The sequence below is a fragment of the Podarcis muralis genome, chromosome 3 (assembly GCF_964188315.1).
Source record: "Podarcis muralis chromosome 3, rPodMur119.hap1.1, whole genome shotgun sequence".
Classification (NCBI taxonomy): Eukaryota; Metazoa; Chordata; class Lepidosauria; order Squamata; family Lacertidae; genus Podarcis; species Podarcis muralis.
The window spans coordinates 32,368,725-32,393,947 of record NC_135657.1 but is presented as its reverse complement, the minus strand read 5'-3'; the positions used below and the strand labels follow the sequence as shown (position 1 = coordinate 32,393,947).

General features: G+C 44.2%; 1 protein-coding gene and 1 long non-coding RNA gene across 2 annotated transcripts in view; both read right to left on the bottom strand.

The window, feature by feature from the left end:
• XDH (xanthine dehydrogenase) overlaps positions 1 to 25,223 on the bottom strand; it is a 58,435-nt gene that overhangs the window by 9,941 nt on the left and 23,271 nt on the right. Inside the window, exons 11-30 of the mRNA XM_028724488.2 lie at positions 24,911 to 25,003; positions 23,479 to 23,630; positions 22,005 to 22,098; positions 20,580 to 20,689; positions 17,753 to 17,937; positions 16,598 to 16,772; positions 15,873 to 15,962; positions 15,355 to 15,524; positions 14,537 to 14,660; positions 13,193 to 13,312; positions 11,798 to 11,894; positions 10,699 to 10,823; positions 9,441 to 9,574; positions 5,504 to 5,591; positions 4,591 to 4,677; positions 3,296 to 3,487; positions 2,017 to 2,162; positions 1,575 to 1,656; positions 894 to 989; positions 21 to 149 (exon numbers count right to left, since the gene is read on the bottom strand). Of these exons, the coding sequence (XP_028580321.2) occupies positions 21 to 149; positions 894 to 989; positions 1,575 to 1,656; positions 2,017 to 2,162; positions 3,296 to 3,487; positions 4,591 to 4,677; positions 5,504 to 5,591; positions 9,441 to 9,574; positions 10,699 to 10,823; positions 11,798 to 11,894; positions 13,193 to 13,312; positions 14,537 to 14,660; positions 15,355 to 15,524; positions 15,873 to 15,962; positions 16,598 to 16,772; positions 17,753 to 17,937; positions 20,580 to 20,689; positions 22,005 to 22,098; positions 23,479 to 23,630; positions 24,911 to 25,003 (2,489 nt within the window). The remainder of the gene's footprint in view (positions 1 to 20; positions 150 to 893; positions 990 to 1,574; positions 1,657 to 2,016; positions 2,163 to 3,295; positions 3,488 to 4,590; positions 4,678 to 5,503; positions 5,592 to 9,440; positions 9,575 to 10,698; positions 10,824 to 11,797; positions 11,895 to 13,192; positions 13,313 to 14,536; positions 14,661 to 15,354; positions 15,525 to 15,872; positions 15,963 to 16,597; positions 16,773 to 17,752; positions 17,938 to 20,579; positions 20,690 to 22,004; positions 22,099 to 23,478; positions 23,631 to 24,910; positions 25,004 to 25,223) is intronic.
• LOC144327227 (uncharacterized) lies at positions 6,162 to 8,109 on the bottom strand. The gene is made up of 2 exons (XR_013392163.1): positions 7,400 to 8,109; positions 6,162 to 6,637 (listed from the first exon to the last, which is right to left on the bottom strand). It is a non-coding gene; the product is annotated as an uncharacterized LOC144327227 (long non-coding RNA).

The following is a 25,223-nucleotide window of genomic DNA, read 5'->3' as shown; positions in this document are numbered from 1 at the left end:
TGTTGAGTTCTATCCCTTACCAAGACGGCCATCCCATTGATATCAGCACTAACAGAAGCAGCTGTTGGAGATGCATTTGGCACTGTGTTGGTGCTTGTCTCACTGATGTAGATCTTGGAGGTGGGAATTCCAAGAGTCCTGCTGGCAACCTGCAGAGAGACAATGCCCAAACGTGAACTTCACCGCAGTTGTCATCGCCACCAATGAAATCCGTAGGACTTGAAACAGTTCTTCTTATTCCAAGTCCACAAAGCTCCAAAGACTTTTGAATAGTCCTGTATTCTGTCCTGTTATGCAACTGTGGGATATTTTCCTGATCCATCTTAATTTATATTTGCAAGTAAAATCAAAACACACAGGAAAGTTGCTACGCTTCTGAAGAATGCTGCTTTGTAATCCTGCTACACATCCTCCATACCTTGTGAGAAAGTAAGGGTTGTAGTTAATCAACTCTTACTCAGGGTAGACATTAATGGCCATGACTGCTCTGAGTAAAAGTTTGTTTATTATTAAATTCTTCCCACAAGAACCCATTCTTTGGATTTCATCCTACATATCCACATTTAAATTAGAATGGATGTGGGGTGAAATTGCAACATCTGTAAGATAACATTCTGAAAATGAATGCTGCAGTACATTTTTAATACATTTAATGGATAATAATATATTATTATCATTATCATTATTATTGTTGTTGTTGTTGTTGTTGTTGTTGTTGTTGTTATTATTATTACCCCACCCATCCAGCTGGGTTTCCCTAGCCACTCTGGGCGGCTCCCAATAAATTAAAAATAGAATAAAACATCAAACATTAAAAACTTCCCTAAGCAGGGCTACTTAATGGATAATGTTAATCAAAACAGCACCAGACAATTAATGCATTCATAGTTTACCTGGATCATCTTGGTATGGAGGCCCTGGCCCATCTCAGTCCCACCATGCGTGAGCAGCACTGAACCATCCGTGTACACATGTACCAGGGCACCAGCCTACAACAGAAATCGGAGAGACAGGCTGTCAAAGACTGTTTTGACACACGAGCTCTCTGAAGCACACGTCACAGGCATCGTCTACATACAAATCAACATTCCTCGCTTCAGGCAGTATCCAAGGCCTTTGTTCCATTGGCGCAAGGATTTACATTTATGCTACTGTACTGCTTCCGCTTCTCCTCCCTCTGTGCATGCCCTGTGCCCTCCTCAATTCTGCTCTGGAGGGTTGCAAGAAACCCCAGAGCAGATTTGGAAGGGGGGCGGAGTTCCACTGTGCAAGGGCAAGGGCTCTATTAGAACAAGAGATTGAATGCTACTTTGGATAGACGTGTGTGTGTGTGTGTGTGTGTGTGTGTGTGAGAGAGAGAGAGAGAGAGAGAGAGAGAGAGAGAGAGAGAGAGAAGACAGATATGATCCAATAAGCCTAAAAATTAACTTTTGGTGGATTCAATACTTAAGAAAGCACTACTTCATTTCTCTTCAGCCCATGTATTCACTGACTAGGGTGGGGGCTGGTATCCCCCCCCCCACAACATTAGCAAAACAAGAGTCACAAAGGATGCACAAAGGGTGCTTGCCAACCTGATTCAGAAAGGGAACTGTGAAGCTGATCCCAAACTTGGTTGGAATAATGGCCATGCCTCTCTTCTTCCAGCGATTCTTCCTGGGGAAACAGAATGATGTCAGACTCTTGTTCCCTTGCAGCATGCACCCATCCCTAAACTGCTTTCTCTGGCATGCTCTCTTTTCCTACACAATTTTGCATCAGAATAAGACTTCATAGGAATGGGTCCAGGGAGAGAACTGAAATCAACAAATCAACATTGCACTTTTCATTGATTTTGAGCTTCTCTTTTAAAACACAATGGGTTAATGTTTTCCCAAAATGATTACACCTTCTGCAAAGATGATTTGTATGGATGGGGGAGAAATTTGATTCAGACTTTAATTCCAGGCTTACTAATTAGGCCTTTATAGAATATTTAAGTATATTTGATATCACTCTGAAAAGCAAGATACCTACCGATTAAACTCATCAATAAGTTTCCTTCTGGAGTGATAGTCTGAATTTGCAAGGCACTCGTCCCAACATCTTCGCAAGGTGAACCCTTCTAGCTTCTGATTGAAGTGAGTCAGGTCTCCTTCATTATAGAGATTGAGTTTTCGAACCTTTCCAAAGCAAAACCCACATGGTCAAGGTCACCAACGAGACTTTTGGAAGAATGACTTTAACAGAATGTGGAATGCTGGGCATCTTGATCCTAAACACGCCTTCCTAAACATGGAGGTCAGCTCCCCCAAAATTCTGTAGTGGGCAGCCATTTCAGGGTCAAGGGTTGCATTCCCTTCAGAGAAGGGGGCTACACAGCAATGGTGCTCAGTACAGCCAAACCAAAACGTAGACAGAGGGACATCCCACACACACACTTCATCCATCTCACAAACACACACATCCATCCATCCACACGAACATACACATGCATCCATTCATAAAAAGCAGAAGCACACAGACACCCATCCTCTCTCCACTTCACCCATTTGTTCTCTTTCTCTCTTTCACTCTTCCGGCTGGGTGAAGTGTTGCGCTGAAGGAGGCTAACGACCACTTCCCACTGGAGTATAAAGGAATGACACACAACACCCTTGATATGTAATATCATTTAGATATCCAACCCATAAAGGACTCTAACAATCAGTGTCAATGCTGAGATTACATTACCCAATGTAAAGCTGCAAAACAAGCTCACGGGTATCGAACTGGTGACATCTCATTTCTTTAACATCCTTTGGCCGAAGCATGCAGGGTTTATGGAAATGTCCAGCCTTTCCCTCTAAGAGCACATATCCAGCGCCTGATTTACATACAGTATAAGCTAAACAAGCTATAGCTTAGGGCCCCACTCTTTTGGAGGCCCCCCAAAAAATTAAAGGGGGGAAAACCCTGGATGTACATTTCCAAAATATATGATAAAAAACAAATAAAATAAAACTTACATATAGCAACAATGTTTTGTGTTGTGTAGGCTCCTATGCTAAGTAATGGGCTAGCCGGCTCCCTAAAATATCACCGGTTTGCTCATTTCTATATATAGGGTGCCTACATTCTGCATGGACTGGTTACATGGCAACACGTGCAAATGGCTTTAGATCTCTATTAGGTACATAAATTACCATATAGCATATATTCAACACAAAAAACAGTGACAATTTGTTGTTGACAAAGGACAGCTGGACATATAAAGGGCCCCCTTACCTTCAGTAGCTTAGGGCCTCATCAAACCTAAATCCAGCCCTGCACATACCTCTTCTGCTGGCAGCCCACACTTCATGGCAATGTCGCTCATCCAGCACTCGGTAACCATCATTCCCTGGGGACCCCCAAACCCACGGAATGCTGTGTTGGAGGACAAGTTGGTTCTGCAGACTTTGCCTATGCCTCTGATGTTTGGAATGTTGTACGAGTTGTCCATGTGAAACAATGCTCTGTCCATAACCTGGTGACCACCAATAAAAAGCAGGTCAAAAATAGACTTATGAACTTTAAAAGAAAGACTTAATCTATGAACAATGCTTTTGTTCTTCTGACTCTACAATCATAAGTTGCACTAACTAACAAGTTATCATTTACATGTTTTTTTTCACCCACACACCAACTGCAGCAAATGTATGCTCATCCTCATATATTGCGTGGTGCAGTGATTAGACTAGAACCTGGGAGATGAAATTTCAAATCTCCACTTGGCCATGAAGTTCAGCGGGTGACCTTGAGTCAGTCACTGCCTCTCAGCCTACCCTATCACACAGGGTGGTTGTGGCAACTACAGTGGTGCCTCGCAAGATGAAATTAATTCATTCCACGAGTTTTGTCGTCTTGCGATTTTTTTCGTCTTGCGAAGCACGGTGTCGGGAAAGTTTTGGAAAAGCTTCAAAAATCACCAAAGTCTTTAAAAACCTCAAAAAAGGCTACCACACCACGTTCTATGAGTTGCTCCTTGAAGTCAAGTCACAACTGTATTAACAGTGTTAAGAAAAAGGAAACAAACTTGCAAGACGTTTCCGTCTTGCAAAGCAAGCCCATAGGGAAAATCGTCTTGCGAAGCAGCTCAAAAAACCAAAAACCCTTTCGTCTAGCAATTTTTTTGTCTTGCGAGGCATTCGTCTTGCGAGGTACCACTGTAATTAAAGAATAGGTAGACCTATTAGCCCCTTGGAGGCAAAGATGTAGTATAGACACAATAAATAAATAACTATTGGGAGCACTGAATTTTTACAACAATACTGTCATCTTTCTATTTAAATCCCTAACTGAAATTGCAGGTTAAGTAGTGGTCAAGATGTTGCATCAAACATTAAAACTGTCCCCATTAGAGAAGGCTTGGGGACAACTGATCTTTGTTTAATGAAGCACAATTTCAGGATGGGACCATTTTGACTTAAGGAGGTAGGTGCAGTGTGTGTGTGTGTGTGTGTGTGTGTGTGTGTGTGTGTGTGTACACATACAGAGGCTTGGGTATGCTTCTCAACCAGTCACCCCAAACTACTTTTTCTCCCTCTTAGAATCAGAAATGAAACAGAGCAGAATGTATCCTTGACTCACGCCATGAGAAAGATCAACAGAATTCCCTCCATTGCTGTAATATGTCACATCTAGACTAGTAATCCTTCCATTCTTCTTAAAGCCAACCTGGAAGAAACAAAGGATGGAGGAATACAGAATTCACCTGTTACAATTACAGATGTTTTAGGAAGAAACGAAGCTAGGAAGCTGTCAGACCCTTTGGTCTACCTAGCTCACTACCGTCTACACTGAGTGGCAGTGGCTCTTCAGGATTTATTGATGCAGGATTTATTTGATGTATGCAAAACATGTGCTCTGCCATTGAGCTACAGTCTTATACCTCATGCTCCATAAACCCAAAGTCTAAAAGATAGCTATTGGTAGATTCCAGCAGCCCTGTTTAGTGGTGTTCTTCTTCCTATCTGCAGCATTCCACATACAGTCGTACCTTGGAAGTCGAACAGAATCCATTCCGGAAGTCCGTTCGACTACCAAAACGTTCAGAAACCAAAGCGCGGCTTCTGATTGGCTGCAGGAAGCTCCTGCAGCCAATCGGAAGCTGCAGAAGCCCCGTCGGAAGTTTGGCTTCCAAAAGAACATTAAAAAACCGGAACACTCACTTCCGGGTTTTGATCGTTCGGGAGCTGATTTGTTTGGGAGCCAAGACGTTTAAGATCCAAGGTACGACTGTACTGCTAATACTGGCAGTCCATATATCTCCAAATGCTCTATACTCCAAATCAACCACTTTGGCCACACCCATCTTTGACATGCAGCCCCCACAGGGTTGGCAATGGGTGACTATGGCCGTCAGCTGAAAAAAAGTTGACCATCCCTGTTGTGTAGGAATGAACAATGCATTGGACCTAAAGATCCCCTTACATTTTTTAATGTGACCTTCCCAAGATGGCCTACTTCTCTTAAAACAACAACAGCCAACATTTCAATTTACCTTATACTGCCCCAAAAAGGGATGTCTTCCACCAGAAATCAGCATATCTTCATCTCGATCCAGCATGCATCTTACTGGGCGACCAGTCCTGTAAGGGCACCAAAATCAGGCTGAGAATGAGCCTGTGTCATATAATTGACACAATTTATTTTCATACATAGGTAAAGGTAAAGGGACCCCTGACCATTAGGTCCAGTCGTGGCCGACTGGGGTTGTGGCGCTCATCTTGCTTTATTTGCCAAGGGAGCCGGTGTACAGCTTCCAGGTCATGTGGCCAGCATGACTAAGATTTTCATACATACATATGTACAATTTAGAGGCCATCCCAAAAACCGAATTTGAACTTACAGGGATTTAAAAAACAAAAACAAACTTACGATAAGTTAATAAAATGCAGGTGAGACAAGGTAACTGATTATAAAGCATCACTATAAAAAATGACTTTGAAACAGAGTAAAGGAGGAAAGATTTTGCAGCACTAACAACATATTTATTCAGAAGTAAATCACACTGTGTTCAGTGTAGCTTATTCCTGGATAAATGCACACAGAAGGGGAGCCTTAATGCATTAAAACTAAAAGGCAGAGAAATTTAAATGTCACAGGGCTAAAGCAATACGAAGCTACAACATAAGTTAGAAGGCCTGGGAAAATTTAAAAAATGTTCTTGCCTGGTGCCCAGTTCATCAATTTGTGCAGTTGTCTCATTGACAAAGCTGTAATTAATATTTCCAGTGTGTCTGCTCCAATATTGAAAAATTCACTGAGGAATCCTGTGTATTTTATCATCCTTCCTCTTTATCCAATAAGTCTACTGTGGACAGCTGAAAACATCCTAACATTTATTTCTCCATATTTTAATTAACGGTAGATCTTTCACTTCCCAGTGTTTTTAATCAATCACTTTGCTTCCATCAGCAAATGGCAATTTCCTGTCCTGTTCCAAGTTATTTCAAAGGCACGGGAAGTAGTGCTATAGCCTCCCAAATCCCTGTTATTTCATGCATCTTACTCACTGATCCATTTCCAGAATTTCTGAATTTGGGCAATGCCACTGAATTGGAGTTGCCACTTTAAAATAAATTATTGTAGGACTTGCTTTTAAAGGCTCTGCTCTTTTCTCTGCCTAAAGTACCTGTCAGGGGTTCAGGAGCAGAGGGACAGGAAAGGGAGGAATTAGAGACCGAGGGAGAGGAATCCGAGGGAGAGGTCAGCGATGATAGCCGTCCGAGGTCTCTAAGTCTCTCCAGCGAATCAGAGGATTCACAGAAAGGGGCTCCCGTGGTCAGAGCTAGGGGGTTGCCAGAGGGAACACCCCAGGAAGGAGGGGCCAGAGGGGACTCAGAAAGCAGCAGTTGGAAATCGGGACCAGCTTCCCCACCGGAGAGCAGTAAGGGGGAGGAGTCCCAGGCATCGGCAGCAGGCAGCTTTCCGTCAGCGGAAGGAGAGGAGTCAGGGTTAGCCACGCCTGCATCAGAGAGCGAGGAAACGGTCAAAAGGAAGGTCAGAGGCAGCGCGCGCGCGCCAAGTTCAAATGTACAAGAGGGTGGCGCAATGAGCAGCCCGGAGAGGGAGCCAGGTCCCAAAGCCCGCCGAAGAGAGGGGGAGGAGTCCGAGGGGTCCGCCTCCGAGGCGTCCAGGAAGGAAGGCACCCCGGGGGGTAGTAGGACCCAGAGGCGGAAGGAGAAACGAAGAAGGTGGAGTAAGGCTAGAGTCTTAAACTGGTGTACAGGGGGCGGAGACTCAGACGAGGCTTCGCTGGTCTAGGGTCTAGACGTAGAGACGCACGCTAGGGCTTGAAAATGGAAACTAAACTTCAATAAAGACTTTTGTACAGTTCTACTGGCTAGCGTTGGTCTTCTGTGAGCTGGGACCTGGAGGCAGTCTCTGACAGTACCCAATACTAATTATCTTATTCTATAGTTCTAACTAGAAGGTTGGATCCCCCCACACCTTCCAGAGCCTGTTTTGAAATCCAGAAGTTCTGCATCAGTGGTGGCAAAACTATGGTCTCCCAGATGTTGAACTCCAAATCCTATTGTCATTGTCATTATTAAATTTATTACCTGCTCCTCATCGGCATGACCCAGGGCAGATTACAACAGTTTAATATTTAGATTAAAAACAGTTAAAACAGACAACAGTCACAATAAAAGTGTTGATCCTGAAAACACAAATTTGAGATGTCCATTGGCCCAGGGTGGCCAATGCTCAGGGATGGTGGGAGTTTAGTCCAATAACATCTGGAGGACCACAGCTGCTCTGTCCACCATTGAACTTACAGGAATCCAGTGGGTTCCAGGTGGTTCTGGTAGCTTCTGTGATGCAGAATTAGTCTGTTGGCAAAGCTTCCAGAACTAACTGTGTTGAAAATTAACAGTCTCACTTTAATAATTAAGCTTGTTTTTGTTTTTTGCTTGCCTTAGAAGGAAGAATTCTTCTTTTGCAATGAACCATGAAGATACTTTTCATCTACTTTTCCTAGAGTCTCCTGAAGATGAACATGCTAGATCAAGTTAAATTTGGCTTGAGTTTTTCTGATTTGTCCGTCAGTGACTATTACTGTCCAGCTCTGCTCCCCTGCCCCACAACAGCTTTGAAGTCACTACACCCCACCCCAACCCCATGATGCCACCTCCAATAGGATTCTGCACTTACTCCTTCACCTCCCAATTGTACCAGCCAATGCTGGTCCTTCACCAGTGCAGTGCAGTGCACTGCAGTGCAGTATAGTATAGTATAGTATTTCATTTCATTTCATTATTTCATTTTATTTAATTTTTTAAAAAACCGAAGTCTTTTATTAAAAGTCTTATTCAAATTTCACAAATTTAACAAAAAGGAGATATATAGAAAAGGACCAACCCCCCCAAAAAAGAACAAAAAAAAGCTCACGAACAAAAAAAAGGGAAAATCTTTGTTTCTGAATTTAGTTTCAACCACATCGAAGGCCTGCTTTTGAACTGGGGCTAACATCTAAAACTCAGAAAAACATGTTCTGTTGTGGAGTAGGGAGAGGGGCAGGCTATCCCAGGGAAGATATAAATAGTTCGGAATATCAAAGCTGTGGTGGGGAGGGGGAATCCCTTTAGCCTGTTGATCCAGGAGTCTAGTGGCTGCAAAACCTAGTCCTTGTTAAACTAGTGACCTTCTCTAAAGATACAAGATGTGGGTGGGCTGACCATTTACAATACCTCACCACATTTATAATCAACAGCAAACAAGTCAAAAGTCAAATCACACCGTAAACTGGTTTCCATCATGTTCCTTCACAGCAGTGGAGGCTGCTGCTCTTCCCCATGCTGGAGAAGAGTAGTCCCCCATCATGCGTAGAGCAACACAAATAAAGATGCTCAGTTATGTGGATGTCTAGATCACACTGTTTCTCTCACACACAAAGGAATGGAAAATTTTTCACAAATTTCCCTTGCCTTTGAGCATTCATGCGGAAGACAGAAAATGGAGGTCTTCTCCAGTATCATCTAGGATGGCTTTAAAAGAGGATTAGATGAATTAATGGAGGAAAAGTATATCAGTGCCTGCTAGCTATGATGGCTATTGCTCTGTCTGCACAATCAGAGGTGGTAATGCTTCTGAATAACAATTGCTGGAAACCTCAGGAGGGGAGGGTGCTATTGTGCTTGAATCCTCCTTGTGGGTTTCCCATAGACAACTGGGTGGCCACTGAGAGCAGGATGCTGGACTAGACGGGCCATTGGCCTGATCCAGTGGGCTCTTCTTAGGTTCTTATGCGATGTTCTCAGAATCACTGAATTATGAACTCCTAAGTGGTGAAAGGAGCAGGGTAACCATCCTGCCAAAGTAAATGCAGATGATCTGAAACAAGTCCATTATCTTGATCCTCTTATAAACAACCAAGAGTTATCCTAATATTCAACTTCAGGTTATCCCAATGTGGCCAATTCGTCACAACTTACTTATCTGCAGCCACTGCTACAACTGTAGAGACAATGGTGTTTCTTGTCTCTTTGCCTCCAAATCCTCCTCCCATTCTCTTGACTCGAACCACAATTCGATTTGACGGGACCCCTAAGGCATTGGCAACAAATTCCTGGTACCAAAAAACAAAAAACCACATCAGCCTACAGGCAACAATAGAGTCACTGAGAACAAGACACAAGAGCAATCCTACTCTTGAAAAGACATTTATATATACACTACAATACAGTGTCACCAATTAATGAGCGTCTCACTGGAACTTCTAGTACTGCTCTGAAACATCTTTGGCCAGCTTACTGGCTCACCTGTAATTAATAGCACAAAGAAGCACAAAGTCCAAGTCTCTTTGGTGTCTATTTATTTACATAGGACTTTTTACAAAGTTGAGTGGGAAAGAAGGACTGGTAGCTTTGAAGAATAAAATATAAATGCCTCCATTTCTCCACAAACATGCAGCTTTTTGAAGGTGCAAATCTAGCATGCAGAGTTTTGTTTTTGTTTTTCAAGTGCAAATAGCATCATCAGGGGAGGTGCTGACAAGTTGTGGTTTCAGGGCTGGCAGAAATTTATTTTAAATGCTTTATTTCCCCGGCTGCTGTCCTAAAAACATGAGAAGAGCCCTGGGAATCTAGTCCAACACCTGTTCTCAAAGCAGCCAAGCCAGACGCCCATGGAAGGGACCCAAATGCAATAGCACTCTCCCCACCAATGATTCTCAGCAGCTAAAATTCAAATAAAACGTAGGCTGAGGAAAATTCCTCTGCTGAAATTAACATCTGTATTTGTGGATTCCCCACTGGTACAAAGGTCTACAGTGGAGGAGGGAAATGTTACATTCTGTTTCTCTGATTCCATTAATTTTCAGGTAGGTAGAATACTTCTGAGGTGGAAATGGGTGTGCCACAAATAAACTGAAGTCACACAAATTCATAGAAGGCGAGGCCATAAATTTCTGCTAACCAAGCTGGCCAAGGAGACTGAATCTCACACTCTGGGCAACCTCAAATCACAACACAGCAAAAGATGGTACTCCACAAAAACCACAGGATGCCTCTATTCCAGCACTGCCTTGTGGCTTCTTCATAAGCATCCAGTATTTATAAAAGGAGACAAACATAATCGCAATGCACTTATGTGAACCAGGTGGGGTTTTGTTCAGCATTATCGCACAGGTTTTGTACTTCAATTTCACAGCTTCATTTGCCAGCTTAACGCTTTCACAAGGAATTGCCTCACCTGTGTCTTTGTTAGGTTCTGAGTAGATACAAAGAGCTCCATTTCTCCATCTTCTCTCTTTGGCACAGCAATAGTGCAATGAGACTCCAGATAAAAATGCTCCTGTCCACCAATATATATCTCACCTGGAAGGGGAAAAGAAGAAACCTCCCAATGTAGCAACTATCTAAGTCCAAAGGATCATTTGGGACTTAATTGAGCCTTCCAGCCACCAAATTTCTTCTTTTGAGTGCTCAAAATCTAAGAGCTCAGGAGGAAATGAAGCTCCTGTGTCTATCACTTGTCTTCACCACCTTGCTGCCACCTACGGCACCACCTGCGGAACTTCTCCCAGTTCCCAAACAATCTCTCTTCCTTCCCTCTTCTCTTTAATTTTTTCTTAACAGGAAGAAAATGGATTCCCTGGACTTTCACACCGCTCAGAGATCCGGGTGGCATGCAACAGTCTACAGTCTCCCATCGCAAGAGCCCTCAAACAAGCCACACCTCCCAGAGTAGAGACCACTCCATTGTGCTCTTAGCCAGAGCAGTCAACAGCCAACTGTCAGTATTTTGTAGGTGGGTGGGTTTCAAGCGCATACCAGGACATTTGTTGCACACAATTCAAGTGCAACAAAACTACTTTTAAGAAGAAATGGACTTTTTGCAGTTAAGAAGTTGATGGGGGGGATGAATTGAAAAGTGTGGAATGAACAAATGATAATGGGGAGATGTATAAACACTCTTCAAGCAGGATGAACACTCCTTGTCACAGAACTTCCCCACATAGATATCTGAAGATCAGATACACTCCAACCTCCACAAGGTAAGCTTTGTGCAAGCAAATCAGGATAAAACCTGGAGGAGCCCTCAGACAAGTTGGGAGCCTCCAACCAACCAGTTTGCTCAAGGAAATGTTGCCAAGTTTCACCCAATTCTGGGAAATGGGGAGAGCTTGGGTCAAACCATGGACCAAACCAATGTGTTCTACTGATGGTTCTCCATTTTTTCCAGAATTGGAATGTCAAGAGTTACACTAGTATGATTCATGTGAAGATTGCATAACATAATGATTTTCTTAGATGCACATAACCTTATAAAGAAGAAAAAGGGATCTCACCTTCTACAATATGATCAGCCTCTTCAAATCCTTTCTGGATGTTCCCTTTCTCAATCTTCCTCACAAGCTCAAAGAAGGACTGTTTTTCAATGGCTTCCTGGGGAAATTACAAGAAAATGATGGATATTTGGAAGTGCAACAGACAGCTTCCAAATGCCCTTGATGCCCTAGAATCTCTGCCTTTCATTCTGCTTGATAAAGTGCTGCATAACTTAGCCAAGGTTGGGTCAATTCTAAAACTTAACCTCACCTATTTTGCATCTGGGATTAGGGGCAAAACAGAACAGAGATCCTCTACTTTTGACAGCTGTGTGGAAGAAAAAACACTTTGGTGAAGCAGTGTAAGTGTTGAGGGGTGAAAAAAGCAGCACACAACCCAATTCCCTGTTCTTCACAACTCCCAAAGCTTCAAGATCTACCTCTTTATTGGATGCAGTCACCCTACTTGGATCTCCTATTCATCGGGATTAATATCAGTATCTAACCTTGCCGCTGAAATAAGTGCAACAGACTTCCACTCACATAACAGGACTTTCCCTTACTCACTTCCACCGTATAGCCTCTAGCGTGCCCTCAAAATCTTCTCCAGAGGTTTGCAGGACCTCCAGAGAAGGTTTTGAGGGTGTATGGGGGGTTGCAAGATGGAGAAGAGGAAGTGGACCTCTAGATACTGTGCAGAAGTCCACCTGCACAGCATTGGATATAAATTGGATAAAATCACAAGTGGCGTCCCTGCTGGAGCTAAGCAAGTCTGGGTCTAGCCAACGCTTGGATGGGAGACAATCTGGGACCATCTGCTCGGGGATATAGGTTGTATGGCTCTGGCCTATGAGGAATGGGTTTTATGCATGTAGGACAACACAATGGAATAGGGGCCAACATCTGTACGTCAGAAGGGGCCCAAGAGCACAAAAAGACTGCCCCCTACAGACAGAACACAGGCTATACACATATAGCACACAGACAGCAGCTGTATGGAGCTAAATAAAATATTAAATAAAAGGAATATTCTGTGTCTTATTTCTCTCTTTCTATTTTCACCCATCCATATCAGAATCATAGTACAGTGATACCTCGGGTTAAATACTTAATTCGTTCCGGAGGTCCGTTCTTAACCTGAAACTGTTCTTAACCTGAAGCACCACTTTAGCTAATGGGGCCTCCTGCTGCTGCCACGCCGCCGGAGCACGATTTCTGTTCTCATCCTGAAGCAAAGTTCTTAACCTGAAGCACTATTTATGGGTTAGTGGAGTCTGTAACCTGAAGCGTATGTAACCTGAAGTGTATGTAACCTGAGGTACCACTGTAGTAAAAACTCAAATAGCTGCCTCCAAAGGATTTTTAAAAAAATCTCGACTAATCATTCAGAAGGGGGTTGCATTAGTGTCACCTTACCTCAATGGTGACAATCGGTGTAAGGTCTTCATATGTGATCTTCACTGCTCTGGCAGCTCTTCGGGAATGTTCTTGTGTGTCTGCCAATATTCCACCAATGATGTGGCCAACGCATGTGACCTACAAGTCAAAAGACTTCAGTTTATTCACTGGCTTCTGGGAATCTCAGTTCTGTTTTGTTCTTTGTGCTGTGGCATTTAATTTTGGATACGGTATCTTTGAAATGCATCTTCATTTAAAGGGGGGGTAGGAATTTGAATTAAGATATGCAGTTAAATAACAGTAGGAGGTAAAACTTCAATGCACACAATCAGAAGTGACCCACTGAGTTCAAGTGGAAGTACTTGTTTTTCACATAAGAGTAGACAAGATGGAAGCCTTGCACAATATGTCTGCACCAGCTCGATTCCCCTTGATTATCATTTCAAGTACAGCAAGCTTGTGCCTTATCCTATTTTCTGCCATTCATTCCCATGCTTAGAATTCTACTAACAAGTTCCTGACATGAATAACTGTTAATACTTCATCAGGGAGGCATCAACATCTTGCAATTAGTTTGCAGGTTATCTGTGCAATTATTTTAATTCTAGCCCTTGTCCCACGTATCCTCCTTCATTAGTAGAGGTTCCCTTCAATTTTTTCTTTTCTTTTCTTTTTGAACATTCAGAAATCTACTAATTCACTACAGAATTTCTTCTATTAATTTCTGAAGGGGAGTACAGGGGTGAAAAGGTACTGGAAGCCTTTAGGTAGGAAACATAAGCCAATATTTGGGAATATCCTTTCTAAAGAACAGGCAGGTGGATTTTATCTCCCGATCTCAGCATTAAGCATCATAGCATTAAGCTTGGAGAGAAAGACCTCTGCTTCCTCTTCAAGGGTAAAAAAACCAGCATTCCCTCCAGCAACTCAGCAGTTAATGCAGTTTGAAATGCTGACTTGAAGTGGAGATTCAGGGCACTCTCTGTGTGTCTCCTATCTTATCTCCAGTCTTGGCTGCAAGTCCTGGAAGACCTGCTCCCTGCCTTGCAGGCCTTTTCCACCTGGCATGGGAAAGCAAGGCCCTGACTGACTCCAACTACAAAAGATGAGGCTGCTGAACAGACTCTTGGTCTGGGGTATTGTTTGGAGAGGGGCGTTGTTGCTGTTTAAAGATACAATATCAATATCTGAGGAGGAGGAGGAAGATGTGGTACTTTGCACTTTATTTACGGATCAGGAGATCTTGGAAAGCAGTTGGGGCTGGCAGGCCAAACCTGGCCCAGAGTCTGCAGGTTAGCCACTCTTGCCTTAGGTACAGCATTGCACATTTTACAAAAGGAAGGGGGAAAGGTAACTACATACAGTGTCCTTTGCAAAGACGGTTTCATCATTAGCAATCCCAGTGATGTTACTCCCTGGAACATCCTTAGCAGAGACAAAACAGACAAAACCAGGGACATTCTGGGCCTCTGTGGTGTCAATAGAACTGAGGAAACAGAACAGAGAAGAATTACTCTATGTTATCTAGCCCCACAGCTCATGTAAGCAGTGTCTGAAGAAAGGATTCCCTAGAGCAAGCTTGGCCAAAATCCCAAAGCCTAAGTTGCCCAGCTGCCATGTGGCAGACTGGAATCACAACACAGCTTGACTCTTCTAGCCCAAGCTCTTCTTGCAAGCTACTCTCAGTGATGGAAATTGGCTACACGTTTGTTTGTTTTGTAACATTCTTGAGCATGGGTAGGCAAACTAAGGCCTGGGGGCCGGATCCAGCCCAATCGCCTTCTAAATCTGGCCTATAGATGGTCCGGGAATCAGCATGTTTTTACATGAGTAGAATGTGTCCTTCTATTTAAAATGCATCTCTGGGTTATTTGTGGGGCCTGCCTGGTGTTTTTCCACGAGTAGAATGTGTGGTTTTATTTAAAATGCATCTCTGGGTTATTTGTGGGGCATAGGAATTCGTTCCCTTTTTTCTTCTTCAAAATATAGTCCGGCCCCCCACAAGGTCTGAGGGACAGTGGACCGGCCTCCTGCTGAAAAAGTTTGCTGACCCCTGTTCTTGAGACTGGAGGAGGCAGAGGTGCCTGGTGCCTCTGAAGTGATCCTCTAACTGTCAGAGTGGTGGGCACTTGGCTATCACTAGTGTAAGAAAATATATCTGTTGCAGGAGAAATACGTACACAATCTTGGCATGGGCTTTGGTGCTGGTAACTAGTGTTAGGTACAGCTCATTCTCGTAGTGAGGAATGTCATCACAATAGACTGCCTCCCCACTTGCTTGCTTGGCAGCTGAAAGATGCACAAGGGGTCTCCCCACCATGTCTTCAACGGACTGTCCAGGAGGCACTTCCTGTAACAAAACCAAAGGCTGGTCATACATGCCCAGGACTAGTGGTCAAATGTTGATGCTAATATTGCTGGCAAATATAGTATCTTCTCCAAAGTCTAAAATTCCAGTACTGGCAGTGGGGCCACGAGGATGCTTAGAGCAATCATCGCCATCACATTCAGCCTCATGGAGAGCTCGTTCTATGCAGGAAGAAGTGCTCATTTAAACAAATAAATAAGAGGAAAGAAGGCCAAAGTAAGAATGGGAATAAGTTCTTGATCAATGAGACCTGGGGAACTGAGACAAAGAGTAGCACATTTTATAGAGCTGGGAACTGGAAGTCATGCTCATTTGGTTCCTCTTACTTACCTGGAAAAACTGTACATTTTTAACAGGATCCTTGTGAAATAATTGAGTGGCGCTGGCATACCTAGCAGGGACCGTATCAGCAAGATTATTCTGTAAAAACATATTTGAAATCCAGTGTTAGTCTACTCATATGCCTCTTGCATTTTGCACAGAGCATTACTCTTATTTTAAAAAACAAACAAACCCAAAAACTTATGAACAGCTAATACTACCTATGCAACTTTCCCTCTTTGTGACTTGTGTAAAAAATCAAATCACCCAAAGTTCCAGTTTTGGTCCATCAGTGTTAGAGGAGTGATTTGAGAAAGGAGCAAGTCCCCTTTTCCTTTCCAGATTTCCCCCTTTCCCTCCTCCTCCTCCTCCTCCTCTTTTATGCCCACTCCAGACCACGCCTTCATATCTTTAGAAAGGCCATAAAGCTTCAAGGACCCAGAACCTACAGTGCAAAACACCTACCACAAAAATCTTATTTCCTCTATTGTGGAGATGGGCAACTTGTGGCTTTCCACGTATTGTTGGACTACCAGTCCCATCATTCTTGATAATTGGCTTTGCTTGCTAGGGCTGATGGGAGTCCAACAATATTGAAAGAACCACAGGTACCCCATTCCAGCCTTCTAGTATGCCAATTTCTAAAGGAACCCCTAGAATTCAATAGAATCTGTCTCTACACACTATGGATTCCTGCTGAACCCTCAACCCAGAAAGAGGATGGAACCACTCACGTTGCCATTGAGTTCCCTGCCTAATTTCTGAAGCACCGTGAGATAGAACTTGAAGAAGAAGCTGAGGACAAGGGTCCGTCGGAAGTCCACCATGCCACCCGGGGCTGAAGGGGACAGGTTCATCTCGCCAGCCAGCAGGCGACAGGCTTCCTGCAAGAGCTTTTCCTTCCACTCCCTGTAGGGGCATAAACCATAAATTAACCCAAAACTCATTTCATTTGTTCCACAGTCTTTAGGCCAGGTCAGGGGAGTTGTAACCCTCCGGATTATGTGGGGTTCTCCAGGTCCCATCAACTCTAGTCAGCATGGTCAGGAATGATGGGAGTTGTAGTCTAACAACATAAGGATAGGAACAGGTTCCCCATTGCTAACTTAGACCATGTTTATCTCCAATGCATCTGCATTGCTGATGGGGTAAGGGCAAAAAGAACCAGCGGTGTCAACATTTATCTTTTATTTATCTTGTATTTTCATCTTGTGAACTGCCCCAAGATCTTTTGATGAAGGGTGGTATACAAATCTAAGAAATACAAAAAAAATAAAAACACGGTAGCAGAAACTGTCAGCAAGGCGTTTGGCATCCAAGGCTCACATGCAGGTACATGATGTTATTAGGCTGGGTTTTTTTTCCTTGAAGGGGTAGGACATATGCAAAGACCCTTCTAACCCCTGGATCCAGCATGCTTTGAAATATAAGCCACACTTGCTTCCTGATGAGGTGATCACCCAGGCAATGGGCCATGAAGGGGAATAATGAAAAGGGGGTCTGTGTGAGATGGCAAATGAGTCCTCAGCTGACAAATAGACGGACAATGTGAGAGTTGAAGAGTGAAGTGATGTGAGCCCGAAGAAAAAGCAGCACGCTGGAAAGAGAGATAGAGAATCTGTTTGAATCCAAGGCTACAAGATGGACGAAGCAAGGCCCTTTTTGGGGTGTTAATGCTGTGAACCTCTCCACTGTAGGCTCAAGGTTGTATATATGTGTCAATAAACCATATATCATAAAGACACCACAGTCTCCACTGGGCCACATTCTGAAGAAAATGCAAACCCTGGAATGCTGGGAACCCCTGGAGCCTTGGACCACTTAGAGATTGGGGTGGTGTGCAACAATAATTTCCTCTGTTACACAACATCAGGGTCTAATTCTCCTACCTTCCAATGAGCTCCTGACAAGTTTTAACAGCCAATACAGTTGTGGGAGCCATTCCTCCATAGCTCAGCTTAATATCTTGCACGTGATCAGTTCCTTCTTGAAACAGGACTCTCATCCCACAGGTCACTATAGCAATGTCATCCTCCCGCCTTGAAGCTTGCTTGAATGCTGAGAAATATTCACCCTAGGAGAAGAAAAGGAGACAAATGTTTGCCTCGATTTGTTCTCTTTGAGCACAGGTGGAATCAAGAGAATGGACAGGTTCATAGTCCATTTCTATACACAGAACCAAAAACCAGAAAGTTCCCCAAAATATGTACTTTATTTTCATCCCAGTGCAGCAAGTGCAAAAAAAGAAGCTGTTAATATGCATATCAACAATATTAACCATTCATTCGTTCGTTTGTTCATTTGTTTGTTTGTTTGCTGCCCATCGGACTGGGTTGCCCCAGCCACTCTGGGCAGCTCCCAACAAAAAAATAGTAAAAACACATGACAACATCGCACACTAAATTCATTCTGCAACTCTTCACTAAACAGCACATAAAATTAATGTGTAAGGCTAGTTGTTCATGTACTTCCTTCTCTATGAACACTGGTCACTAACAGAAAAGTAGGAATGTCTGGATAGCAAAGTTTTGAGTGGGTTAAGTTAGCCCTGGGCTAGTTGACTATATACTACCTCCAGTATCAGAATTTAGTGTTTCGTGCCCAGTTTGCCATGCAGTCAAAATGACAGTACCACATGGCAGAAGAGGCTGTAGTCTTGGACAGGGTTACTTCCAAATGAGACTTCTTAAAATGAGCAGGATTTAATGTTGTTTTATGTATGCACAGCAGAGGGTGCTGTGAGCTATATTTCTAAAAAGCAAAATTCACTGATTGGCACATAGAATCACAGAACTGTAGAAATAGGATGTTAAACCAGACATGGGGAACCTGTGAACAGATGTTGTGGAACTTTAACTCCCATCTACCCCAGCAAGCATGCCTAAGGGTCAGGGATCATGGGAGTTGTATTCTCACAATAGCTGGAGGACCACAGATGCCTCATCCCTGGATTAAACCATCCCACTGCAACAATTCAAAACGTAAGCGTTTGGGTCGTCCTTTGCACTATTTGTACTGAGTCTCAGACTACACTGCTGCACGTTCCTGCAAAGCTGGCAAGAGATTCCTCCTGAGGCTGATATAACACTGGAAAAGTGAAATCTAATCAACGGTTTCATGCAGTCAGTGCCAGTTTCTATCTTGCACTATGAGACACAGCACCTCTGGGGTCCATATTGCTCTGCCCTGAAAAAGAATGCAAGCACATTTCACTTTAGAGCATGGGGTTGTTGTTTTTCAAATTTTCAGAGGACAGGCTTTGGGGTACTTACTTCTCAGCTTCCTCCCTTATCTCTCCAGTGATTACAGAGTGGCAGGACCAAACCAGACCAGTCAGTGAACTTGGCGGAGGGGGTGGTGGTTCAGATATAAAAGACAACAGGACTCCTGCACAGTCACTACATAACAGACTCTGACTACATATCCATGAATAGACTTTTGTGACAGCAAACCCAGGCTTATGATTGATTGATTGATTGATTGATTGATTGGCTCTCTCACAAGTGTGTCCATATCCTCCATGTCTATCTCAGCCATGCTTTAATTAATTTATTTTTACATGTACACCTAAATTCATGAAGTGCAAGTCAGCCTGATTCACTGAGAGAGGAGGTCACAATCTTTGCCCATCTTTTCCCAGGACAGCAACTCTGACCGAGTTACATTTCTACAGGTAGGTGGTAACAAAGCCACTTGGCTCTGATTAATATATTGGAAAGCAAAGGACTCAGCAGGGGAAGGGGATAGGCCTGCCTTCCATTTAGAGTAGAGGTGGGGAGTCTCTGGCCCTCCAGGCATTTTACTGCAACTCCCAACATCCCTGACTATTGAGTGTGCCTGTTGGGAGGAGGAATGTGAGTTCCTCACCCCTGAATTACAGGTTCATTCTTGTCCCTCATCTGTGGCACAGAAACACTTATTCCATGCCAACTTAATAACGGTATACTCTATTGGAACAAGTGCTGAATCCTTGAGAACAAAGAAAACCTAAAATAAATATTACATGACCTCACTTAAAATCAATGGAATTCCATTCCTGGAAAACTACTGTAAGCTGGAGGAGGTCAAGAGCGACTTGTCCTCAACTAACCCTTACAATTTATTCCCAAACAAATGCTTTCACTTCAGGCAAAAGAGGCAAAAAAGAGGAACAAATTTGGTTCCTCTAAATAGCAGCCTTGAGTTTCCTTGAAAATTAGGCTAACTTCCCCACCACCACCACCAAAAAAAATAAATACATGAATAAATAATACCATTTTAAATATAAGGGCTGAGCAACTATCAAAAATTTAATCAATGTGCTCTTTTCCTAGAAGTAGGGCCTGAGAAGCATTGGGGGCTGAAGAATGTGGTAATCTCTCTCTCTCTCTCTCTCTCTCTCTCTCTCTCTCTCTCTCTCTCTCTCTCTCTGTGTGTGTGTGTGTGTGTGTGTGTTGCAAAAATACTCTTTTTTTGTGCATATTTCATAATGTCCCAGGGTTGCACTTCACTTGAAGTAGCTGGGGAGTATATTGGTTATTTTCTAGGAACTAGCAAGTGCTGTCTTTCCTTCGTTTTCCTCTCATTTTTGTGATCTTCCTGCATTCCTGAGGATACTCACCTTTCCTTCAAGGATGGATCAGTAGAACCAAGAGAGATTTAGCCTTCCCATTAAAGTAACTGTTGCTCTCTACCTAGCTTTCAAAGCAATGCTTTCCTGCATTCCAATCACCTCACCTTCCTGCTGAAGGGAATCTCAACCGAGAGCAGTATTTCCTGAGGTTTAAGCTTAGTCTTCCTATAACCAGTGAAGAATGTCTCGTCCATCCTTATAGTCCTCCTTCCCTCTGCAAAAAAAAAAAAAAAAAAAAGACAGTACACAGTGGGTGGGATGTGTAGGGAAATCATATTCCATTTTATTCATTCTTAGTGGTAGAGTTGCTGGTTTTGAGTCTCTGCAATGAAAAACTATGGAGCTATACTTAATGGAAGAATATATTCTAGCAGCTACAGTCATGCTGTAAAGTATATTACCATAATGTGAGTGCTTTTTCTCTTGTGTACTGTCAGGTACTGACTGACATCAGCATCTTTTTGCATGGTTAGGGTCTCCTGAAGACCACTCTAAATGGGTTAAGCAGGACATCCTTGCTGACAAAACTTGGGAAGTCAAAATCATGAAATTGGTATCAAGTCAGAGGCTAAAAGGAGGCACTGTTGTGGCAGGGGGCATCCCCAGCATGGGGAGACCCCAAAGGAGTAATACCCTTTAGGGAGGAGCAAGGGGGGGACTCTCTTGGTTGTATTAGCATAGATTTTCCTCTCTGGGTGAGAGCCAAGGAGGGAGGGATGTTGGGTGGGGTAGCCACATCTGAGAGGCAGGTTGGTTTCATATATACACCCTAAGTGTTTGTGGTTTTGTAATGGCTTCAGTGGGAATCTGGAGTGAGAGGCAACAGGGAAGGAGATGATTGTCAACAGGAGAGTTGCACCCTGCAAGGTTTAATGAGAGGGTTTTGTCTGAGCACCTTCTTATATATAAGCAAACCCAGCTTGCCAAAGCACAACCACAGAGGGGTGGTGTGGGTGTGTTAGGGAACACACATAAGCTCACAAGTACAGTTGCCCAACACTATTACATGTGAATTGAGTGTGCACCCATGAACGGGTCCAACAGTCCTCTTTAATGGTCAAAGATTCTGTGACAGGAATGCAGAGGTTCCTTGACAGACATTGATATGTGAACAGTGTAAACATTTTTGACCACTTGGATACGCCATTGCATATGAGCTACCAATTCTGCCAAATACAAAATACTGCCTCGTATCAACTGCCAAACACTGCAAAATATCAGCTGTCAAACATTGAAATCAATCCAATATAGACAGAAAATATTTGGAGGGCATTTAGAGACTATCTGAGGATTCAGAGTGACCTGGAAAAGACTCACCATCAAAATCAACAAAGCAAAAGAAGGATCTACTAGAGCAATGCTACCAAGTGTTGTCCACCAAAGCTGATGGAAACAACAGGTGCTGCAGTGCTACCTGATTCACCCCAAAAAGAACAGAGGTACAAAATTCCCTGGGCTGTTATCATTGTCCTAAGCAAGCCAGAAGATGGTTGATGATGCACCTTCTGCCATTCTTACTTAAAGCTTACCATTTGATGCCAAGGTCAGTTTGCTCCCACTTGCCATAAACACTGGATTTAGGTCAGATATTGGACTTGCAGTCATTATATTTCCCCCAAGAGCCTGAAACCAAATACAGAACATGGTTGGGTTAGAAAGCAGCCGGAAAGACATTGCGAGAATACTTCTTTCCATTTAAACACTGTTACTGAATTATCAAATCCGGGCGGGGGCAGCACCCAACCCAGGGGTGGAGCAACATGAGTGAGGGATTTGCTGGAGCCCAAGCCAGTCCACCTGCAGGAACGGGACCCAATCTGAGCCTCTCTCTGCCTACTGTATACTCCATACTCCATATGCCATTGTATCTCAGCTCCCATCAGCACCAGACAACAATCAGGGGTGAGGAGAGCGTGGTATCAGAGACAATATATGTCTGGATACCAGTTGCTATGAATTACTAGTGAGGAGACTGCATTCAGGTCCTGCTTGCAGGCTTGCCCAGGGCATCTGGTTGGCCACTGTGAAGACAGGCTGCTGGACCAGATGGACCTACGAGCTGATCCATCAGGGCTTTTCTGAGCTTCCCCAGCCCTACTCTAGAGCTCTCTTGCTCAATGCCTTTCCCCAACTCCAGCACTTCTCACCTTTAATGCCTCTTCATGTGAGTAATGTGCAAAGGGCCTAGAGTCAAACTGGAAGTAAAACTGCAAAGCAAGGCAAGATTCAAAGGAAAGGCGCATCATGCCTGCCTGCTATTATCTCATTTGAGTCTTTCCGCACTTCCAGATAGACTGTTTATTTATTTTTTTAACAAAAAATAACAACAAACAAGGGACGCGGGTGGCGCTGTGGGTAAAAGCCTCAGCGCCTAGGGCTTGCCGATCGAAAGGTCGGTGGTTCGAATCCCCGCGGCGGGGTGCGCTCCCGTTGCTTGGTCCCAGCGCCTGCCAACCTAGCAGTTCGAAAGCACCCCCGGGTGCAAGTAGATAAATAGGGGCCGCTTACTAGCGGGAAGGTAAACGGCGTTTCCGTGTGCGGCTCTGGCTCGCCAGAGCAGCGATGTCACGCTGGCCACGTGACCCGGAAGTGTCTTTGGACAGCGCTGGCCCCCGGCCTCTTGAGTGAGATGGGTGCACAACCCCAGAGTCTGGCAAGACTGGCCCGTACGGGCAGGGGTACCTTTACCTTTACCTTTCCCTTAACAACAAATTATTAGCCTGCACTTCAGTGCAATTATTGTTCCACTTTTCTGACTGTGAGTCATCTGACCAAAAAAAAAGTGACAGAAAATTGCACTGGAAACTGCAGCATAGCAACTGATAGCTGTCAGTGTGATATAACCTCCATGCAAACACGTCAGGATGAATGAGTAACAGGCACAGGCACCGTATAATCTTGTGCAAGTTTGTGCAAATGTATTGGCATGAATTCTCAAGGAACAACTGCCCTGAAAGCTGCCTTTGCTCACATCAAAAGAAAAAAGGTTTTGAGAACACTTACAGCAACATTTCGGATCTGAGGCCCTGCAAACCACCTCAGTTGTTCTAGGACCGCTTGAAACACCTCTGATTTGTAAGGAGGAAGGTGAGCCACTGCTTTTTGCAGAACCTCTTCCATGTGGCTCAGAGTGCATGAGGCTCCAAAACTAATTCCTGGAAAAGCAGAGACACAAGAGGGATTTGGCTGGTAGCTATAACGTAGTTTCTCAAGATGAAAGAGCTGCCCTGAGGCATTGGCAAGCCTTGGCAGTGGCGTTGCAATGGGGGGGCGGGGGGCGGTACACCCTGGGTTCCATGTCTGCGGGGGTGACAAGAGGCCACCCCGCGGGGGCTCATGGCTGCGCAAGCAGCCATCGTGCCGCCGCAGTCACCTTTGGAGGATCTTCTGTTCGCGGCTGCAGCCTCAAGCAGAGGATCCCGGCACCAGCAGCAAACCGATAAGTACAGCGTATGTGTGGCATAGCATGCATGCACTGTACATAGGGATGCCGCACATGGGCTGTATAGCGGTTTGCCGCCAGCACCACTCCAGCGCTGTACCGACGGTGCCGGAATCCTCCGTTCATGGCTGTAGCGGTGCCAGAGGGATCCCGGCACCGTCCATATGGTGCTGGGGCGTCGTCGCTACGTACGGGGACGTCATACGTAACAACGCCGCACATGTGCCCTTGGTAGTGACGCCCGCCCCGGGTGTCATGACACCTTCCTTCGCCCCTGGGCCTTGGTAGCATTTTAAGGCCTCTAAACCAAGAGGCTGTGGCTTCTTGGAAGCATTTTATTACCTGCAGCTTATTATCTTGGGAGTTCCTGGGGCACCAGGAACTCTAAGCACAGTTAAAGGATGTTAAAGCTGTCAGAATGTCAAGTTCAATGGAGACTGGTCAATTTGGCCATATGAGGCAGTGCCCAACCTGTGCTGGTCTCCCTGCCTTCTTCTCCACCAGCCCCAATGGGCACCAGCCACCACTGAGCCAGCTGCCACATTTAGAGGATGCAGAGGCAGGAAACTACTTCAGATGTACCACTTTTTGCAAGAAAGGCAAGGAGTGGCTGAATCTATGCTGTGCTGGGTGTGTTATCAGCGCAGACAGACACAGACACACTACAACATGGGGGTTCACTCCCTTAAAGAAAAAAATGAGGCGGTTTGTTCAGCAGCATGCTCACTAATAGTATGCAAAGTAGACAATTATTTTCATTTTGGAACTGCCTACATAAATGCAAGCGGTACACCTTGGCCTCAGGAACAAAGAAGGTATCAGAGCAGGGGATCCACCTACTCACTAGATCAGTAGTGGGCGGGAGACAGGCCTGTGGACCTAATTAGTGACAAATCAACATCCAGAATCCTTTGCATTGCTTAGAAGTCTTTCCTTGCACATTCCTCAGGCCCACGGCCTGTCTCCTGAGGCGATAAGCATGTTGCTACTTACCCTCCTCTGTGTGCTGAACAGAGTTCATTTCAGGGATCCAAGTTGGTGCTATGATCACAGGGTACAGCATGTTCTTTAACCGCATTTCAATACCTCAAGGAAACACAATCCAATGAGGTCAATACAGACATGGCAGCCGGCCAGACTTAACAGGTTTACCAATGAAAGAGCAGGGCTGTTACTTAACAGGCCCAGCCCACCAAAGCCTGTTTCTGTGACGATATCTATAGTGACTCTTAGAGCTTTCGCCTGAACAATCTCTCCACAAAGCATTTGCACTGTCTTGCCATGGAAGTTTAAGGTCAAGGGCCAA